The sequence below is a fragment of the Alexandromys fortis genome, unplaced genomic scaffold (assembly GCF_014885135.2).
Source record: "Alexandromys fortis isolate MF-2015 unplaced genomic scaffold, M_Fortis_MF-2015_v1.1 scaffold_57, whole genome shotgun sequence".
Lineage (NCBI taxonomy): Eukaryota > Metazoa > Chordata > Mammalia > Rodentia > Cricetidae > Alexandromys > Alexandromys fortis.
The window spans coordinates 6437413-6457106 of record NW_026067941.1 but is presented as its reverse complement, the minus strand read 5'-3'; the positions used below and the strand labels follow the sequence as shown (position 1 = coordinate 6457106).

Here is a 19694-nt window from a genome sequence, read left to right as displayed (position 1 = left end):
TCTTATATATTATATTTCAATGACTTTGTAACTTGAAATTCCATACAAACTGATTAAAAATGTCTCTCCAATAATGCAAAGTTTCAAGGCAAATTATATATTTTATCTATATTTACCTACAAACATACATTGAAAATATTCATTTTAAAAAGAAAACTAAAGTAACAATTTCAAAACCCAGTTAACTCAGTACAAAAAAATTAAATAATCCTAATTATAGCATTATGTTTTCCCATAGCATAAAGAAATAGGATGGGGGGTTGGAGAGATGGCTCAGCGGTTGAGAGCACTGACTGCTCTTCCAGAGGTACTGAGTTCGGTTTGCAGCACCCACATGGAGGCTCACAACCTATGTAATGAGATCGGATGCTCTCTTCTGGTGAGCAGGCATACATGCAGGTAGAACACTACACACTAAATAAATAAATAATAAGGAATATGATGAAAAATCATGGGCTTTTATGTTGGCAATATTTTATTCCTAAACTCAACCATTCACTATTATTTATACACATAAAAAATATAATTTTGTATATTAAGTTCTAAAATTTGGCTTTTAAAATACTCTCCTATATCATTTAAGCTGCTTCATCATAGGTAGTGAAGGCTTGAATCGACACTTACCTGATTAGACTTTTCTACTGTACTACTGGGAACCTCAGTGGTGTCCTTCACAAAAAAGTTGTCTATAATATGTCTCTCAGCACATTCTTGACTGCAAACTGGGCATCGAATGACTCCAACTGGGAAAGACAAAATTGAATTTGAAATTTAATATACTGAGATTGCCACATCTCATCTAAACTGTAATTGGACAAGGTTTTGTTACTAATATTTTATACTCCATATTTTCTAAATTCATAATTTATATATGTATATATGTACAAACATATATACATGAAACATATATAGTATATATATTAACTAACTGCGCTTAAAAGTTGATAAGCCCTTTTAATTTTAACTGGCATGGCCAATGGCTTTTGTGTTTACAGATCAGCAACTTCCTCTCTTACTGTTTTTCAAACAGTGTATTTGAGATAAGGTCTCGATGGGTCATCCCTGTACCCAATGTCACATATGTTTTCTACAGAACAAGGATTCTGGGTCTCTCCACACCTACAGAATCAGAATTTCTGAAGAATTACAATCATCTCTGTTTAAAGCTCCCACAAACAATTAAGAAACATTATTTTGTGTTTTCCTTGAACAGATACAAACTGCTTCTATGAGGAAAATGTCCTATTTCATGGATACATGTAATACATATAATGCACTGATCTAAGAGAGACTTAAAGAATCTCCAAAATATTCAGATACTTATGGTTTGGATGTGAAATTTCCCCTACAAGCTTAGCTGGCAGCACAAAAAAACAAAATCCATCTGAGATCCATACATCTGAGATTCTATGTCTGACGCTCAACTGAAGCACATAAAAAAATCTACACACACACACACACACACACTATTTAAATTGACTATGCTCCTCCACCAGAGCCACGGGCTACCTAACAAGACTAGTACTAGACATGAGAACCCAGTTTGAGTTGTCGGTAAGGGGAGTCTTCTAAGACACTTACCAAATAATACATGGTATTCCTGTTGCCCTTGCTCCAGTACAGAGCTTGAAGATCAGTCCCTCTTGCTGAAGACACCATGTACTTGGACACAAGACCAGGAGGGAAATAGTGCCTGGTATTGGAAACCTATCCAACTATCTAGGGTGAGATGAGGCCCTGGACCTTAGAGGAGAGCCTATCACCATCACTTTATTAAATCAGCATGATTCCTAACTGCACTCTAAATATTTATCCTAACACCTACAGATAAGTATAGCTCTTAACGCCCATCCAAAAATTTCTCTTTACAACACATGGGAGACAGAAAACCACAACTGGTTAAAATTCCGAGAACAGGTGAACATGGGGTGCCCAGCCAAGACTCAGGAAACACTGTGGAAGAGCAAAGAGAGTGTATGACCTAAAGAACCAGAAAATTGGCTGTGAGAATGTGACTCCTAGAAATGACAAAGGAAACAATTATGACTGACTAAACAAGACCTAAAGTAGAATAGTACAACACTAGGCATGCTAACATGGAAGGGGGAAATCTCATAGGGACACGCCTACAAAGAAATACAGATAAGCAACTAAGGCATGCTCGAGACAGGAGAAATAGTTTTTCCCTGGGGATGATGCACCTAAATGGTTACCTAATTCCAAGTGGTCGGCACTGAAATCATACAAGTAATACTAAATGGACTTAGCAGGTATATTTGTATATTTAGGCATAGTGTGTGTGTGGGGGGGAGGGGGGGTGCGCGCCAGTGCACATGGTTTCCAGAGTGAGTTTGGGGGAAATACATAGGAGAGATTAGAGGGAGGAAAGGGAGGGGGAAACAATATAAATATAGTAAGTTTATAATACGGTATTTTTGTAAAAATAAGCAAAACCAGAACTGAATATGCATACCAGAAACATCTATGTATAATTAACGTGGCACTAGAAATTAGAAAAAAAAAAAAAACACAAGAACTCTACAAATTGCTGGGATGGCTACTTGTTGCAGGATCTCACACAGTGATCTCTGAGATTGTTATTTACTGGAAAACCCTATTTCTAGTTGTGGTGTGGCTCAACCCTAGCACACACCTTTAATCCAAGAGCTTTCTGCTTGAAAATTGTAAACAGAATTAAAAAGTCAACCACAGCTCAAGAGGAAGAGCAATCAACCAGTTGACAGTAAGTGAGCAAAGAAAAAAAAAACAGAGAGTAAAAGGGAGTTATAAGATGTATAAAGAGATGCACAGGAAGTAGAAGGGAGGGACATTCAGTTTGAGGTGGCAGGAGAAAGGTAGCTTCTTTCACTGAAGAGGAAGGTCAGCTGGGTGCTTTCTCTGCCTCTCTGAGCTAGCAGGCTTTCACCCTTGTATCTAGTTCCCAAGTCTTTACCAATGTAAAATGGAACAATTAAGCTTTAGTCAAAAACAACATTTGGCACTCAAACGTATGGCAAGACCACACAGACAGTTATCATACCAACTACAAACAAACTGAGAAGACATCAGATCTGACAAGACACCTGGGAAATCCTCAAGGAGAGAGTTAATAATATTAAAAGGAAAAATCTTTCCCACATTAAGGATGGATAAGTAATATAATACAAGGCATTAAGGCCTTTAGATGACTTGAAAACAGAAGCAGAAAATGAAAAGATAATTTAACTGAGATTGATATACTACCAATTATAATTACTATCAGGTAATTCATATTTTATCCTTAAGTCAGTGGGTTTTGTTTTAAATATGAAAAGTGGATTGCTAACATACATACCTCAGAAAGACTTATAAATAAAAATAAGAATACTCACAGAGGAATTTAATAAGAACCTACCATGCCACTTCATGGTAAAACTGAAAAGGGGAGGCCCAAGGTTGTTAGAAAACTAACCTTAGTTTATTTAGGTACTATACAAGAAGGACCAGCAGACAATAGGCACACACAAGGTTATAAGGAAGTTAAAAGAAATACTATAGAAATATTAGATTTAAAGAAATTTAAGGAAGCAGTTATTAGTACACTCACCCTTTGTGAAAGATATTAAATTCATGGACAGCTAAGAATAGAATTATCCCTGAAGACTGTAAAGACTTGAAAACAGCGATATTGGAAACTGGTCCTCACAATGGTGCACATGTTAGAAAGAGGTTAGAACCACAGAACAATGAATAAAGGCCTTCTTTTATATAGTCTAAAGGTCTACACAAGTTACTGTGTACCACATTCAAATAGTTAGACGGCTAGACAGGAGCAAAATAAACACAAATGGAACCAGCAAATCAGTAGAATCAAAACGAAAAATTTTAAGTATGTAGGACTAATAAAACTAGGAGGAAAAACTCAAGTGATAATGATTAACAAAAAAAAAATACTGATAGTGGTTAAGTCTAGAAAGAAAGCAGAGCCTTTCAAAGACAATCAGTTCTTTCCTGAAGTAAATGAAGAGCTTCTGAGTCCCAAGAAAAGAGGCCAGCCTTCTGTGTGAGCTCTTACTTGGTCCTGGAAGAGCCCTTAACTATATCAATTCTAGTGCATTTAGTGTTACTATAACTTATTCATGGTCACACACTCTAAATGGGAAATTTGTGATTCGAATCCTGCCTGATAGGTAAGTATTTAAACAGACAGATGCCAAAAGCTCCTGGGTGCAAAACTAAGCAAACAAAACTAACAAAAAACTAAGACATTTTATATCATACAGTAAATATAGTTAGTGTTGGGCTAAAGTAAGTCTATTAGACACACCTAGAAAGGTGGGGAAAACAGCTTATTTTTAAGGAGACATTTTTAAAAAAATCACAGTCAAGGAAGGTGTCATCATTTTAGAGAAATCATAAAGAACTCTTTACTAACATCTAACACTAAGAATGTAGAATATATTTAAAAAAAACTAAACGAGAAAGTACTTGTTAAATTGGAACTAACTATTTTTTCTACATTCTAAAACAAAACAATGCAAACGTTTTTCTGTTTTTTGTCCATTTAAAGTTTCTGTGCTTACTAGAATTACAAAGCATGTTATAGGTCATAAAACATGACTGATGACTGCTGTAAGTAACTCATAAGGAAGTGTATTTACAATCAACTTTCATTTTTTTCTTATAAATGATTTAAGCTTCTGGATTCTGAGATGTATGACTTGCTGTCTCACTTAGCTCTAAATATAAGCTTAATGCAAAGTTTATAACTTTACTTTCTATGTCATGAATGGTTAACATATTTTGCTCATTTCTATAAAAGAGATGAGGATTGTAAGGTCTAGTTACAAGGACCAGATCACATGACATGAGAATGATCAGAGACAGATCATCCCTATTCAAGAAATACAAACTCCAATATCTATAGAGAAAAAGGAGCTACTGTATAAACTACAAATTAGTGATCTGTACTTGGTCCATCATACATTAACGGCTTGCTATCAAGATTACTCCTCTTCAAGGAAAGATCACGTGACAGTGATGAGGATATGGTAAGAAATGTATTATTAGGCAACTACTTCATGCTGTTAACCACACAAGAATATATTTAGAGTAACTAATAACTAAGATGGCTATAAAATTACTGTAATACAATCTTATGGTATCATCATTGCAGTCCATCTGTTAACTGAATGAATTATGTAGTCCCTGTCTATCAAAAGACTCAAATAATATCTACAGAAGCATACATTAAAAAAATCAAGTTTTTATGTGTATGAGTACTTTGCCCAGATGTACATATGTGCATCACATGTGTAAAGGACATGCAGAGGCCAGAAGAGGGTATAGGATTCTGTGGAACTGCAGCTGCAGATGGTTCTGAGCCGCGGATGGGCGCTGAGAACTGCCAGAGCAGCAAGTGCTCATTGCTGGATCTCTCCTATATTATTTTAAGATGCTGGGGATTGAATCCAGGGCCTCACACATGCCATCCAAGTGCTCTGCTACTAAGTTACATACCATTAGCCCAGAAACCTACTTTTAACCACGCATGCACGCACACACACAAATGTACAATAGAGATACATTTAGACATCTGTTCAGGAGAGTTAGCTATTCAGGTGAACTTGGACAGAGGCATTTCTTTCTCATTTGTAGTTCTTAGTGTATTAGGGATACAGTATCTTGAAATGAAGAGTTGACTGGAACAGCCAGATCACTGTCCCTGTTGTCTTGGAAACAGGATAGCCTTCAGTGCTTTAAACCTAATGAATATTGTTGCCACTGGGTTATATAACCTAGGGTAGCTGCTTGCTTTCTGTAGCTCCTCACTTGCAGTACACAAACAGGACTTCATCTGCCTTAGACAGCTTTCCTAGGCCTTGAAGGTCTGGTTGGCAATGGATACTTAGCTTCTCCTTGTCCTTTTGATGTCTACTTTGAGTAATAAACTTCCATCACGTGACTTGTATATATGTTCTGTCTCACTGGACTAAGTAAGCAGAAAATGTAGCAGGTGAAAATAGTAAACAGGCTTCAAAAAACAAAAAACCTAGAGAAAGCAGACTGACTATACAAGGATTATCATCAGAAAACATTGCCTAATCATAAAGGGGTCAATTCTTCATGAATCTACAATCTTAATACACAAAGCACCTAACAGAACATAATACATTGAAAAAATAGACATAGAAATATAAAGATGAATTTGCATTATAGTTGGAGATTTCAACCCTCCTCTCAATAATCAACAGAGTAGTGAGCAGAAAATCAGTAACAAGACTTGAGGTGCCGGCCGGGCAATGGTGGCACACGCCTTTAATCCCAGCAATCGGGAGGCAGAGGTGGGCGGATCTCTGTGAGTTCGAGACCAGCCTGGTCTACAAGAGCTAGTTCCAGGACAGGCTCCAAAGCTACAGAGAAACCCTATCTTGAAAAATCAAAAGACTCGAGGTGCCAAGTAACTTGATAAAATGACATTTAATACCAGAATTGTCTATACTTAAGTGCAAAAGGGATGTCATCAAGATGTAATATATGCTGAACAATAAAACATGTTTTGAAAAAAACTAAAAACAGGTCTGGAGAGATGGCTCGGTGGTTAAAAGCATTGGCTCCTCTTCCATAGGACCTGGGTTTGGTTCCCACAAAGAGCAACTTTTATCTTCCAGTTCCTGGTTAAAGAATAATTTTTAAATGAATAATGTTTCAATCTAAACAATGATTTAAAACATATATTTGAAGGACTTAACACTATTTATCTCCCTAACTTTATGAAACAGTTCAGCAATCTAGATAGACAGGTGGTATTCAAGTCCATTCAGAAATGCAAACAGTTTGGGGCTGGAGAAATGAGTCATGGGTGAGAGCATGTACTACTTGCTCTTCAAGGGGAACTGATTTCAGAGCACAACTACCTGCAACTTCAGCTCCAAGGATTCAACGCCCTCTTCTGGTCTCCATAGACACTGTACTCATGTGAGCAAAAAAATACCCTGACACACACACACACTTAAAAGTAATGGAAACAATGAAGGAGAACATATACACATAGAACAGAGAACAAATTTTAATCAGAATTTCAAAATGAAATATAATGGGCAAGAATTTTATAGAAAAGAAAAATTCTGAAAAGTTTCCAAGATGAGTGAATATAAAGCAGAATAAATAGATTTAATATGCTAAAACTGAAACAAAGACAGAGAGAAATGAGTTATCATGAAAGAAAGGAAGAAAGACAAGCCTCTTAGCTACAACAAAGGGCGTGAGAAGACAAGATAAAGCTATAGCCCCTCAACTACCACCACCACCACAAAAAAAAAAAAAAAAAAATTGCCCAGTAAGGCTGGCATATGGCATGTACCTATAATCCCAGCAAACAGGAGGTATAGACAGGAGGATCTAGATTTCAAGGCTAGCCTAGGCTACAAGAAACAGCCTCACACATATACACACACATGCAAGGAAAAGAAAGAAAAAAAAAAACAAAACAAGGAGGAGAGATCCTAAACTAAGCAGATATATTAAGCAGATGTATAAAATGTACTACTTGAAAATTACTGTGTTACGCAAGTCTTGATATAACATACTTGGTAATAAAGTCCAATGATAGGTTACCAACCTAACAAACTTTAAGGTTACTAAAATCATCTACTTTTAGAACTTTTTAAATTGATTTTTATTGCGCTCTACATTTTTCTCTGCTCCCCTCCCTGCTTCTCCCCTCCCCTTCAACCTTCTCCCAAGGTCCCCATGCTCCCAATTTACTCAGGAGATCTTTAGCCTTTACTTTTTCATGTTACATTTGTTTATGCTGTAGAACATTTGTTTAATAATACAAAGATGCGCTGCATTATTTTACGTTGCATTTGTTTAACTCTGAGGCTGTGTTACTTTGCCTGTCTAGAACACCTGAATGGCCAATAACTAGCTAGGCAGGGCTGGCAGGCAGACAGAATAAAAAGGAGATCTGGGAAGAGAAGAAAAGGAGAGGAGGACAAAAGGGACCAGCCACTCAGTCAGTCATGGAGTAAGAATGAAAGTAAGATGTACAGAAGTAAGAAAAGGAAAAGGCCCAGAGGCAAAAGGTAGATAAGATAATCTATGTTAAAAGCTAGCAAGAAATAAGCCAAGCTAAGGCAGGGCATTCCTAAGAAAGAATAACCCTCCATGTGTATGTACTTATTTGGGAGCTGGGTGGCAGGCCCTTCCCCCCAAAAGAACAAAGATGAAAAAAACAAAAAAACAGGAAAAAAAAAAAACCAATCCAACACTACCTTACCTACTTCTCTTTGAGTAACTACTTTCTTTCTTTCTTTCTTTTTTTTTTTTTTTTTTGTTTTTTTGTTTTTTTGTTTTTCGAGACAGGGTTTCTCTGTGGCTTTGTAACCTGTCCTGGAACTAGCTCTGTAGACCAGGCTGGTCTCGAACTCACAGAGATCTGCCTGCCTCTGCCTCCTGAGTGCTGGGATTAAAGGCGTGCGCCACCATCGCCCGGCTGAGTAACTATTTTCATAATTGGTTTATTAAACCATTTCTTAGACATTTTCTAGTTTATCTAATACCTATTTTTTTCTGTTTTGCAAAAGTATTTCTTACACAAAAGGTAACTACCTACTGTATACACTACATTGCAGCTTGCTCCTGTTCACTTAATATATTATGGTGGTTCATTTCCTATCAGTTTTGTTAGCCCCTTCCCACACACTCACACTGGGTAATTGTATCTGGGTTATACAGCATATATCTCCTCTAACGGCTTACTTTTAATCTTTTGATTACAGATGAGAATAACTGTCTACATATCGCTTTAGACTCATGGCAGAAGAGTTTTTAAAATAGACTCCTAGAAGTAGGTTTATGGGTCAAAAGATAAAAGGATCACCAACATTTCAAAACCTGTCAAACGTACCCTCATTATAAATGCATGCTATCTATTTTCACAAAGTCTGAGAGTATGTAGATAAACTTTTAGATTGCTGGCCAAAAGGTAAAAAGAGTTTTCTTGGTATAGTAGATTTTAATGGCTATAATCATTAAAGCTTTAACATTTTCTCAAAACAGTCATTTGGTAGGTCAGAGATCTTGGTGAGTTCAAGGTTAGCCAGGGTAACATAGTTGAAACCTTGTTGGGGACTGGGGGTGAGGGCAAGAGGAGACAGAGAAGAGAGACTAGAATCTGAACTCTTTGTGAGATGGAAACATGGCACTTTTAAACTGTCCAAGAGTCTACAAAGACATACAAGTACCTCTTCCTTTAAGGAAACCCAAATGGGTTCAACACCAATTGATATAACTTTAACACAATCCTTACAACTAAGACTCAGAGAACACTTGAGAAGAGGGGGAAGAAAGAGTCTAAGAGTAAGAGGACCAGGTCATCTGCTGTCAGCTTGTTAAAAAACAAAAAAAGAGTAATCCAAATAGGCCTATCAATCACAGAAGAACAAGTCTCAAGAATGCTGATGCATATGGAAATGTTTTTTGTAAAGTGGGAGGGGGGTCATCCTTCCCAGTGATATAAAGGCACTCGCTACCAAGCCCAATGACCTGTGTTTGATCCCCTGAATCCACATGGTAGGAGAGAACTCACAGGTATCCCTTGACCTCTATATGCATGTGTTGGCTTACAAAACAAAAGTAAGTATAATTTTTTAAATGTGATAAAGTACTTAGATCTCAGAGGCCCTTCCCTAGATGTAATTGTTTATAGGTCTTTGCTGATAAGTGAACTGACTAAGGTAATGGTGTCTTGTCCTAATGCTGTGTCTGCCTGGACACTTCTGACCTTCCACCCCTACCTCAATAACCACATACTCCTTGGCAGTGTTTTGAGACTATCTATGACCCTGACCATGGTCCAGATGCATTAACCAAAATAATGTCTGTGAAAGCAAAAACTAAAATTAACTAGAGGAAGTGCAAATCAAAAATTTGGGTTGTGTCTGGAAAATACTGCTTAGCTCTGCAAAAAGATAGATGTTACTAGGTCATTCCAACCCCTCTCAGAGAGAACACTGAGGTCATTGTGGTTTTTGTCTTTAAAAATGGTGTATTCCTGAGCTGAGGTACCTAGAGACATTTTGGAGGTATTAGCCTACTATTGGTCTGGCCATTATTAAAGGATTACACTCTTACTGGCTTAATTAGCATGGTTGTAACTATCTCATGTGGACCATTTCACTAAAGATGTCTAATGAGTTCTTAAGGAAAAATAGACATTCTTCTTTTCCCACACTGAACAAATTCCCAAGCTTGCTTGATCCGACACCTGGCATTCTCATGGCACCAATACCACCACCCCACAGTCATGCAGTTTCTTGTAGTGCTCCATCTCTGTCCTTCCTACCTTAAAGAGCACAACTTCCCTGCTCTTATCCATCTCCTCCCAGCAGCTGCTGGCTTGCCTGCTATGAGTTCCCTTCTGAGACTGTTCAATTTTTTTTTTAATCTATTTGAAACTAAGAACCAGCAAAAGGAGACCCTAATTCCAATTACCACAATATTCCTGGAAGAATCGCCTGTATCTGCATTTAAAAGAGCTTGCTAGGGAGCTAAGAATACATTTCAATGGTAGAGCACTAATATATTTTGTGTCCCAGCACCACTCTCTCCCCTCGCTGCATTCCCCCCCCCCCCACGGTATTTGCTGGGCGATAGCTCAGCATGTACAAGAGGGACCCTGGATTCTTCTTTAACACTGCTGAACCTCTGACTTGGGTGTAGAACTAATATTCCAATTGGGCTGGTTTAATCACTTTGGCCAAGGAACCACTCCTAAGAAGATGGGATCATCCCCAAAAAGTGACCCTGATTTTCCTTGTATCAGCACCACAAAAGTACATCGATAAAATACATAAGGCAGGCAAGGCAGAGCACCTCTGTAATCCCAGCACTTGGGAGGCTGACACAGGACCACCTGGAGTTAAAAGCTAGGGAGGAATATATAGTAAGACTCTCTCAAAACAACAAAACTAGATAAAAGTTGCTTACAGATATCACCAAATTAGTACCAAGCTGTCTAGCAGAAATACAAATCTCTTCCAAAATGTTCACTATCAGGTATTTATGAGTACTACATGTGTTCTGTTGAACACGTTTCCTGAAATCTGAAATTCTTCCAGCATTATTTTTTCTCAGATTCACTGCAAGCTTCTACCCTGGGGCTTTCATTACCCTGAGAATTCCTCTGCCTAGCAACATTAACCCAATTCGCTATATGCTTTATGACACATGAAACTTAAATACTTTCAAACAACCACTAGTAAGTAGTAATGTTGAACAATCACTAAACAAACTACAAGATGTTATTTTGTGATTAGGATACCATATACTAGAAAAACACAGTAAACAGTTATTTAAAATCAATCTAAAAGAGTTCTTTACAAGTTGGCAAAACAATCTGTAACAATGTCCATTGGTTGTATTTTTAAATGTATTATTGTATGTGTCTATGCACAATGTGTAGGTACATGTGCCATGGGTGTACATGTGGAGGCTCGAGAACATCCTTGATGCAGTTGGTTCTCTTTCCATCTTTATGTGGGTTCCGAGCATCAACCTCAGGTCTTCACCCCTGTGCAGTGTGCCTGGACCCACTGAGCAGTCTAGCTGACTCCTCGTAGAATCAATACTGTGATACACTGCTCATTCTTAATTCCGTCTTTTGTTCTCACACCCCTATTGGTAGCTGTTCTTCCACAACATTTTGAAACACAAGGATATATTGTTGAGTTTTCTTTTACTCTAGCCCCACGTTAGAACGCCAAAATGTTTTTTACTCTTATTACTCTTTCAGCTTTTTGGGGGGAGCCCACCATCCAGCTCCCAAATAAGTCACACACAGAGGCTTATTCTTAATTAGAAATGCCCAGCCTTAGCATGGCTTGTTTCTAGCCAGCTTTCCTTATTTCCTCTGGGCATCAGGTGGTTTTACAGCCTCTGGGCCTTTTCTTACTTCTGTATATCGTACTTTTTCCACTCTTACTCCAAGGCTAGGTGCCCCCCTCCCCCGTCCTCCTCTCCTTCTCTTTCTCCTCCCCTTTTCCCTCCCAATTTCTCCTCCTATTTATTCTCTGTGCATGCCAGCCCTGCCTATCTTCTCTCTTGCCTCACTACTGACTTTCAACTCTTTATTAGACCATCAGGTGTTTTAGACAGGCAAAGAATCACAGCTTCAGAGTTAAACAAATGCAACATAAAAGAATGCAACACATCTTTGCATCATTAAAACAAATGTTCCAGAGCATTAACAAATGTAACGCATCTTAAAATATTCTACCACAATATATCTTCTCTTCTTTTTAGTAGATAGAGCTAAGAAATACACAATGTCATCATATCTTTCATAAAAGACATTAAGTAAGTATAGATTCTCTTGTGCCTTGCTATTTCCACTTACTTTATTACACCTTAGAATTCACTCCCTAAGAGTCTATAGTAGTGGTTCTCAACCTGCAGGCTGCGATCCCCTTGGGGCTCAAATGACCCTATCACAGGGGGTCACTTAAGACCATCAGAAAGTGCACATTTCCTCCTCTACCCGTCTCCAGGCAGGTCCACCTACATGCAGATATGCCCACACACAAGTACCCAGCATGATGACATCATTGAGCCAACCCCATCTCATACACCCTGAACAAATACAGGTGTATGTGACAGGGTTGGAGCCATAATGTACTTACTGGAGCTAGCCACATGTGTGTGAAAGCAACCACTGTGCTGAAAGCAGCTTTGAAGGTAAAATGAGACTTCATAAGCTTTAATTACTAGGATAAATGTAAAACCATCAACTACTGGCACACGTGTGCACGCATGCGCACACACCATGTGAACTTAATCTGGATGCGAATGCTGATCAATCTTTTTATATTCAGCTGTGGTTGATGTGTGAATACTACAGCATTGTGATACTAACAGGTATGTAAAAAAAGTTTAAAAAAATCCAACACAGAACAGTAAATTAGAGGAAACTTTAATGAACTGTATTGACTGAACTATGCCATGTAATATCTTTTGTATTATTATTGTTGGGGGGGGGGTGGGTGAGACAGGATTTCTCCGTAGCTTTGGAGCCTGCCCTGGAACTAGCTCTTGTAGACCAGGGTGGCCTCAAACTCACAGAGATATGCTTGCTTCTGCCTCCTGAGTGCTGGGATTAAAGGTGTGCGCCGCCACCACCACCCAGCTATCTTTCGTATTATTAAAGCTATTGTTATATATTATTTTCACTAGAACACTATCCCATGACAATGGGTCATGTACAGAAGAACGCTAAGAAAAGAAAACACAGTGAGGGTTTTTTACAATATGGTTTTACCTCAACAGTTTCAGCAGGAATTGAGAAACCGCATTATTTGTTGTAAAGTTCTATAAGCTGACTTCTGACACTAAACTAATACACCATTTGATAGCAAGCACCTGAGCTCTGCTGGCAAGGATACCAACTATTTTAGCAGGAAAGCTGATGGACTCAAGAAAGTCAGACTTGACAAATACCACAAAAACAAACCTTACCAGCCATCGAAGCTTCATATTTGGTGGCATTCACAATCACCAGGGTTATAAAGCCTTACACCACTGCTAAGGATTTACTGTTGCCAGCAGCCAAAGACATGACTGGAGTTATGACTGGAGACAAATTCTTATGCAATCAGTTATGCAATTGAGTGCAATTTCCTTATCTAAGAAAACTGCATACATGGTTGACATCTTTGCCATCTTGAATGAGCTCTTTTCCACAATTCACCCTCCTCACCCCACCCATCCACCCCTGAGCCAGGGTGTCCTGTCTGTCTTGGAACTTGCTCTGTACACCAGGCTAACCTCCAACTCAGAGATCCTTCTGCCTCTGCCCCCTCAGTGCTGAGATTAAAGGGGGCAGTACAACCACCTGGCAGCAATTCATTTTTTTTTTATCATCTGGCTGTATTCATGTCTGAAAAGTGCTTCAAACTGTGATCTTGCTTTTTGATTAAATAAATGTGTTTTGAGTTCATCAAGCCCCAAAACACTTGATGCTAAAACTTATCCTTGGGCTGGAGAGATGGCTCAGCCATTAAAGGCTCGGCTCACAACTAAAAATGTAAGAGTTCAGTTCCCAGCACCCACGGCTGTCTCTCCAGCAACCAAAAAATTAAAAACAACAACAACAAAAAACCCTTATTCTTGACAACCATCTCACTTCAGTGTTAAACAGCAGAGCTTTCTTCAGTGCATCCAACTCACCACAGTTGCAAAAACAGTCAACTGTTTAAAGTGCTTGCCTTTACAAAATTGACAGAACTTACAACGTTATTCATTGCTTCTTGTAACTCTTGTGGCAGCATCTTCACTGCTAATATTTACCAGAGAATCATACAATGAGTTCTGACGATTTTTGGTGACTCTTTCATACTGACATTGAAACCCTGATCAACATCATAGCATAGTGAAAGCACCATCTGTTCAAACACCACAAACCTTTTCCCAAGAGATGTTAAGCTTTGTGTGTCTCTCTCTCTCGATTTCTTTTGAATGAGTTAAATTTATTATTGTAGGGACCAAATGTAACATGTCACGATTTATCTGAAAGGATACAATCGTTCGAAATGAAAACTTCAGTTTCGGTAAAAAATTAAAATAAAAATGGATGAAAATGGAATTTACATATTGTCTTATCTGCTTTCTTTGAGGAACACGACACTGAACCAGACAAAAGGATTATAATGATAATTTCTGAGAAAGAACACTTGCACATGCTTGCAGATGAAATTCCATCGTATTTTCCAAATCTCCTGACAGCCCATTTGCACTTTCCAGAGCCCATTCACAAAGTAGAAGATGTTCTTATTAACAGAGATGCAGTGAGAACTGATTTCTCTACAGTGCCAGTTACACAATTCTGGATCAAGTGTTTGCAGTCATATCCTGCTCTGTCTGAGCCTGTGTCTCATCTTCCTCCATTTCCAACAAGTACCTGTGTGAAATAGGGATTTCCAGCTTGGTTATCAAGTCTCAACACAGCGGTAGACTTGCTGTGGAAGATGATCTTCTCTGTGCTCTTGCAAAGACTGCCCTAAGAATTTCTGGTCTGGTGAGAAAAAGCAATCTCAACCTTCTCACTGACATTGGGTTTTTACTCATATTGCCACAAAATGTAACAACGTATTTCACTGTTAAGAGTGTTACTCACACTACACCATGCTTCAATAGAAATATCACAATATATAATTACATATTGTTTTGTGATTAATCACTATGCTTTAATTATGGTCAACTTGTAATAATTAAAATACATCCTGCTTATTAGATATTTGTATTATGATATATAACAATATCAAAATTATAGTTATAAAGTAGCAATAAGAATAATTTTATGGCTAGGGATCACTACCACAAGAGAAACTGTTTTAAAGGTCCCAGAATTAGTAAGTTTTAGAAATACTGGTCTACAGGGATGATCTTTCATTTTTTATTATCTCTTCAGTGACATTCACTGCTTTCAATAGAGCACCACATTTTATGCTTTTGTATTTGCATCTTTGAAGTTTATTCCTGTAAGTTAAGACTATACAGTCAACAGAAAGTGAATTTTCAATTTTGCTAAATCCCTTTCCCTGTTTATCACACAGCATTCCCATTGACAATATGGTAAAGTACCTTGCTTTCTTACAGTTCCACACAGCATTAATGCCAAGATAGAATAGTAGATCTTCTTTGGAGCAAATAGTTTTCTTTTAAATGTAGAACATTAATTTCTCACATATTTCACACATATATGTAAAGTGTTCTATTTTACAAAATATACAACCATAAGATAATTTTATTTTTGCTTGTGTTACTAGGTTTTTGCGGCCTTATAAACCAGTTTTTTTTTTTTTGTTTTTTTTTTTTTGAGACAGCGTCTCATAAATTTCAAGGTTGCACTTTCCTTCCTTAGTATCTAAGTTATGACATTCTCCTCTTTCTTCCAAGTCTCCTTGGTAATTTCTTCCTAAAGCAGAGGCCACTGATGTGGGATTCCCCTCTGTATGCTATGAACATGTTTTATTACCACTAGTTAATAAAGAAGCTGCAAGCTTGGTGGTAGTGGCACATGCCATTAATTCCAGCACTTGAGAGGCAGGTGTGCCAGCCTGGTCTACAAGAGCTAGTTCCAGGACAGGCTCCAAAGCTACAGAGAAACCCTGTCTCAAAAACCAAAAACAAACAAACAAAAATAAAGAAGCTGCTTTGGCCTATGGCAGGGCAGAAAATCCAAGCAGAGGTAAGAGAAAAAGAAGGTGGAGCCAGGCAGAGGCTGCATAGCTGTCGAAGGGGAGAGAAGCCAGTTAAACACCAAATAAAACAAGAAAATGAGGTAACAGCACGGCCACGTGGCAATACATAGACTAATAAAATGGGTTAATTTAATATGTAAGCAGTAACTAGAAATATTCCTGAGCCATCAGCCAAACAGTATTGTAATTTTTGTGTGATTATTTCGGTCTGGGTGGCCAGGAAATAAAGGTGCAGTCTCTGCCTACAGGCTGTTAGGTGATTTTCTTACTCTACCATCCAAAGTGTAAGATGAAGAAAAAAGAAAATCTCATTGGATGGTAGTGGTGACGCACATCTTTAATCCCAGCACTGAGGCAGAGACAGGCAGATCTCTGTGAGTTAGAGACCAGCAGAGTCTATAGAATGAGTTCCAGGACAGCCAAGGCTACACAGACACTGTATCCAACAAATAAATAAGTAAATTTAAAAGAAAGGAAGGAAAGAAAGAACGAACAAAAGACAGACAGACAGATAGGCCTCAAAGGGATTATCAGAAAAGTGGTAGAGAGACCATAATACCCAAAAAAGTCACATGACATGTGCTGAAGGACAATGGTTTGTACCCTCACAATTATATTTTAATAAAAAGCTGATTGGCCAGTAACTTGGCAGGAAGTATAATCAGGACAACCAGCAAGAGGTAGAGGTGGGGTGATGAGAACAGGAAAATTCTGAGAAGAAAGTCCTAGTCTGCAGTCGTGACCCAGCCTCAGAGGAAGCAAGATGTGACTATCTCACTGAACCTTAAGACAACAGAATGGTGCTCAACGTGTAGACAACTGCATCCACAGTAAGCCTGAGAGAGCTTGGGAAAAGAATAGAACTAAGCAAGGCTTATTGATAGCAGCATTCTCTCAGGTGGGCTGTTTTCTAGAAGCAAATGTGTCTCGTTTAAGAGAAGCTTCCTGACTCAGCTTTAGATGTAAAAACTTTGCAGCCCTTTTAAGAGGCTCTGCCACAAAACACTTAAATGGTGTTTATGAATAGCGTACAGCATGCTTCTTGACGGCACCACAGACCTTGAAACATCACAGAGTTGTGGTGATAAACATGGCTCCGGCTGATACCTCCACCATGAGGCTGGACTCTCAGAAAGCTAAAGAATGGGCCGGATCCAGTTGTCAAAGCCACGGCTTTAATCCTAGCCATATTGCTTAGCAAATTAAAGACTCTGGTCGTCAGAAAAAGAGAGATATACAGTAAAGAGGATTCAAAAACAAAGAAAACCTCTAAATAATGGTTTACAGTGTGTTAAGAATATATGCAGGCTTGAGAGAGAAAAGAAAAAGGTTAAAATAAAATAAAGAAAGAGTGTAGTTGGGTGTGGTGGCACACACCTTTAATCCCAACACTTGGGAGACAGAGGCAGTCAGACCTCTGTGATTCAAGACTACTGCCTGAGATGATCAAGCCTCACAGGATGCTCTAGTCATGACTTGATGATAATTCTAAATTTTCTTTAGGTCCCCATAAGATTATCAGTGCCCCCAACCAGCAGGAAGTAACCTGGAAAACTACAACCATATTCCAAAAAAATGGATTATGGATATTTTCCTTTGTTTAGAATGTTGATTACAAGTTGTTATGGATAATGGTCAGGAGAAAAGCTAAACAAAGGATATTAGAATCAGAGTTCTTGTTCCTTAAAAAGAAGGGGTGGTGGTGCTGTAGGACAATTATTTGTACCCTGTCAATTGTATTTTAATAAAACGCTGATTGGCCAGTAGTCAGGCAGGAAGTAAAGGCAGGACAACCAGGCACAAAGTAGAATAAGGACCAGGCAGGACAGAAAAAAACCTTCAGACAACAGACATGTATTCAATGATACATAGATATTAGCTGTTATGTCAATGATAACCAAACTACAATCCATAGAACCACAGAGGTTAAGTATAGAGTAAGGGACTAGGGGGTACACAAAGATCTCATTAGGAAAGAGAATTAGAAAAGAAATACTTATGGATGGATGGGGAGGTTTAAATAGGAAGATCAAGTGTGTGGTAGAGGGGAGAACAGAATGAGAGAGGGAAAATGAGGGAGGGAGACAGCTAAAATTTAGGGCCATTTGAGGTGTTATATTGAAACCTATTACTGAGTCAGAGTGAATGGAGGACACCAAGGAAACAAGGTCCTATATCTAAATCAACAGGATCAATACACATAGGAACTCACCGAAACTGATACATAGGGCCTATACTGGTATACACTAGACTGCATAGAAAGGGGGATACATGCCCCCAATCCCTAACGCTGAAGCCATCTCTAATTGATAAACATTTGCAAATGAAAATTTAGTTTTCTCCAAGGAAGTCTCACTGTGGAAACAAACTACTCTTAAGCTGCTTCTTCAGCAGTAGATGGCCAACAGAAAATGAACTAACAGCATCTTTGGAGGTTCCTTGCCTCATAATGTCCTGCCAGGGCTTTTACTTTACCTTTCCTTCTTTCCTTCCTTCTGTCCGGGTATGTATGTATCCATCCATCCATCCATCCCATCTATGGAGGCAGTGTTTCTGTATAGCCCCTAGCTATTCTGGAACTCTGTAGATCAGACTGGCCTCTGCCTCCCAAGTGCTGGAATTAAAGGTGTGGCCTTTTTAAATTTTACCTTATTTTATTTATGTTTTTTTCTTCTCTCTTTTTACCCTACAGATCCTCTGAGTATAATATTATGGCTTCCAGTTTAGTGTTTTTATGGGATTCCTAAGTGTTTGAATGAGGGGTCTCTGTGTCTCTATCTGTTTCTTCTGACTTTTCTTGGGCTCTTTGTCTTCTGTTTGCTTTGTCTTGTTCTGAAGTTTTTGTTTTTTCTTATTTTATTATCCCTTAGAAGCCTGTTTTCTAATAAAAGGGGTGGACCCAGATTGGGGATGTGGGTGGGGAGAAGAACTGGGAGGAGTAAGGGAGAGGACACTGTAATCATCTCATACTATGTGAGGGAAAAAAAAAAAACTACTTTCAACGAAAAGAGGAAAAAAAGAAAAGTCACATGACAATGAAGTCTACAGCAGGAAGGAAACATATAAAGAACATATACCTGTATAGAGATATAGACTCTAGGAATCTCATGGTCTCTTCCCAGTAATATGAGAAGAAATCAGGAGGATAGGTGGGAGCTGCTGAAATCAGCAATTGCCACCAAACATAAGATCCCCAGGGCTCAAGAAAATACAAATCAACAGGAGGATAAGCATTTGAAAAATTTTTGAAAACTATGTAAAAAAAAAAAGAAGAAAGTGAGGTAATTTGGCTTATGTTTATGATTTATGCCATTTAAAAAAAAGTATTTTAAGAGGCAGGCAAAAGCATTTTGTCCTAAGTACTGCCATTTTGACTTCAGACTCCATTTTACCTGCAGAGTGAAATAAAGTTCAGGTTCCCAAACCCCAGGGGAGCTGGGAACTTTCCAGTGGCTG

The 19694-nt window shown here is 38.4% G+C and overlaps 1 protein-coding gene across 4 annotated transcripts in view; it reads right to left on the bottom strand.

The window, feature by feature from the left end:
- Positions 1-19694, bottom strand: part of Trim24 (tripartite motif containing 24) — a 104751-nt gene that overhangs the window by 70754 nt on the left and 14303 nt on the right. For all 4 annotated transcript variants that reach the window (XM_050147903.1, XM_050147902.1, XM_050147905.1 and 1 more), the window contains exon 2: positions 625-743. In XM_050147903.1, coding sequence (XP_050003860.1) covers positions 625-743 — 119 coding nt within the window. The remainder of the gene's footprint in view (positions 1-624; positions 744-19694) is intronic.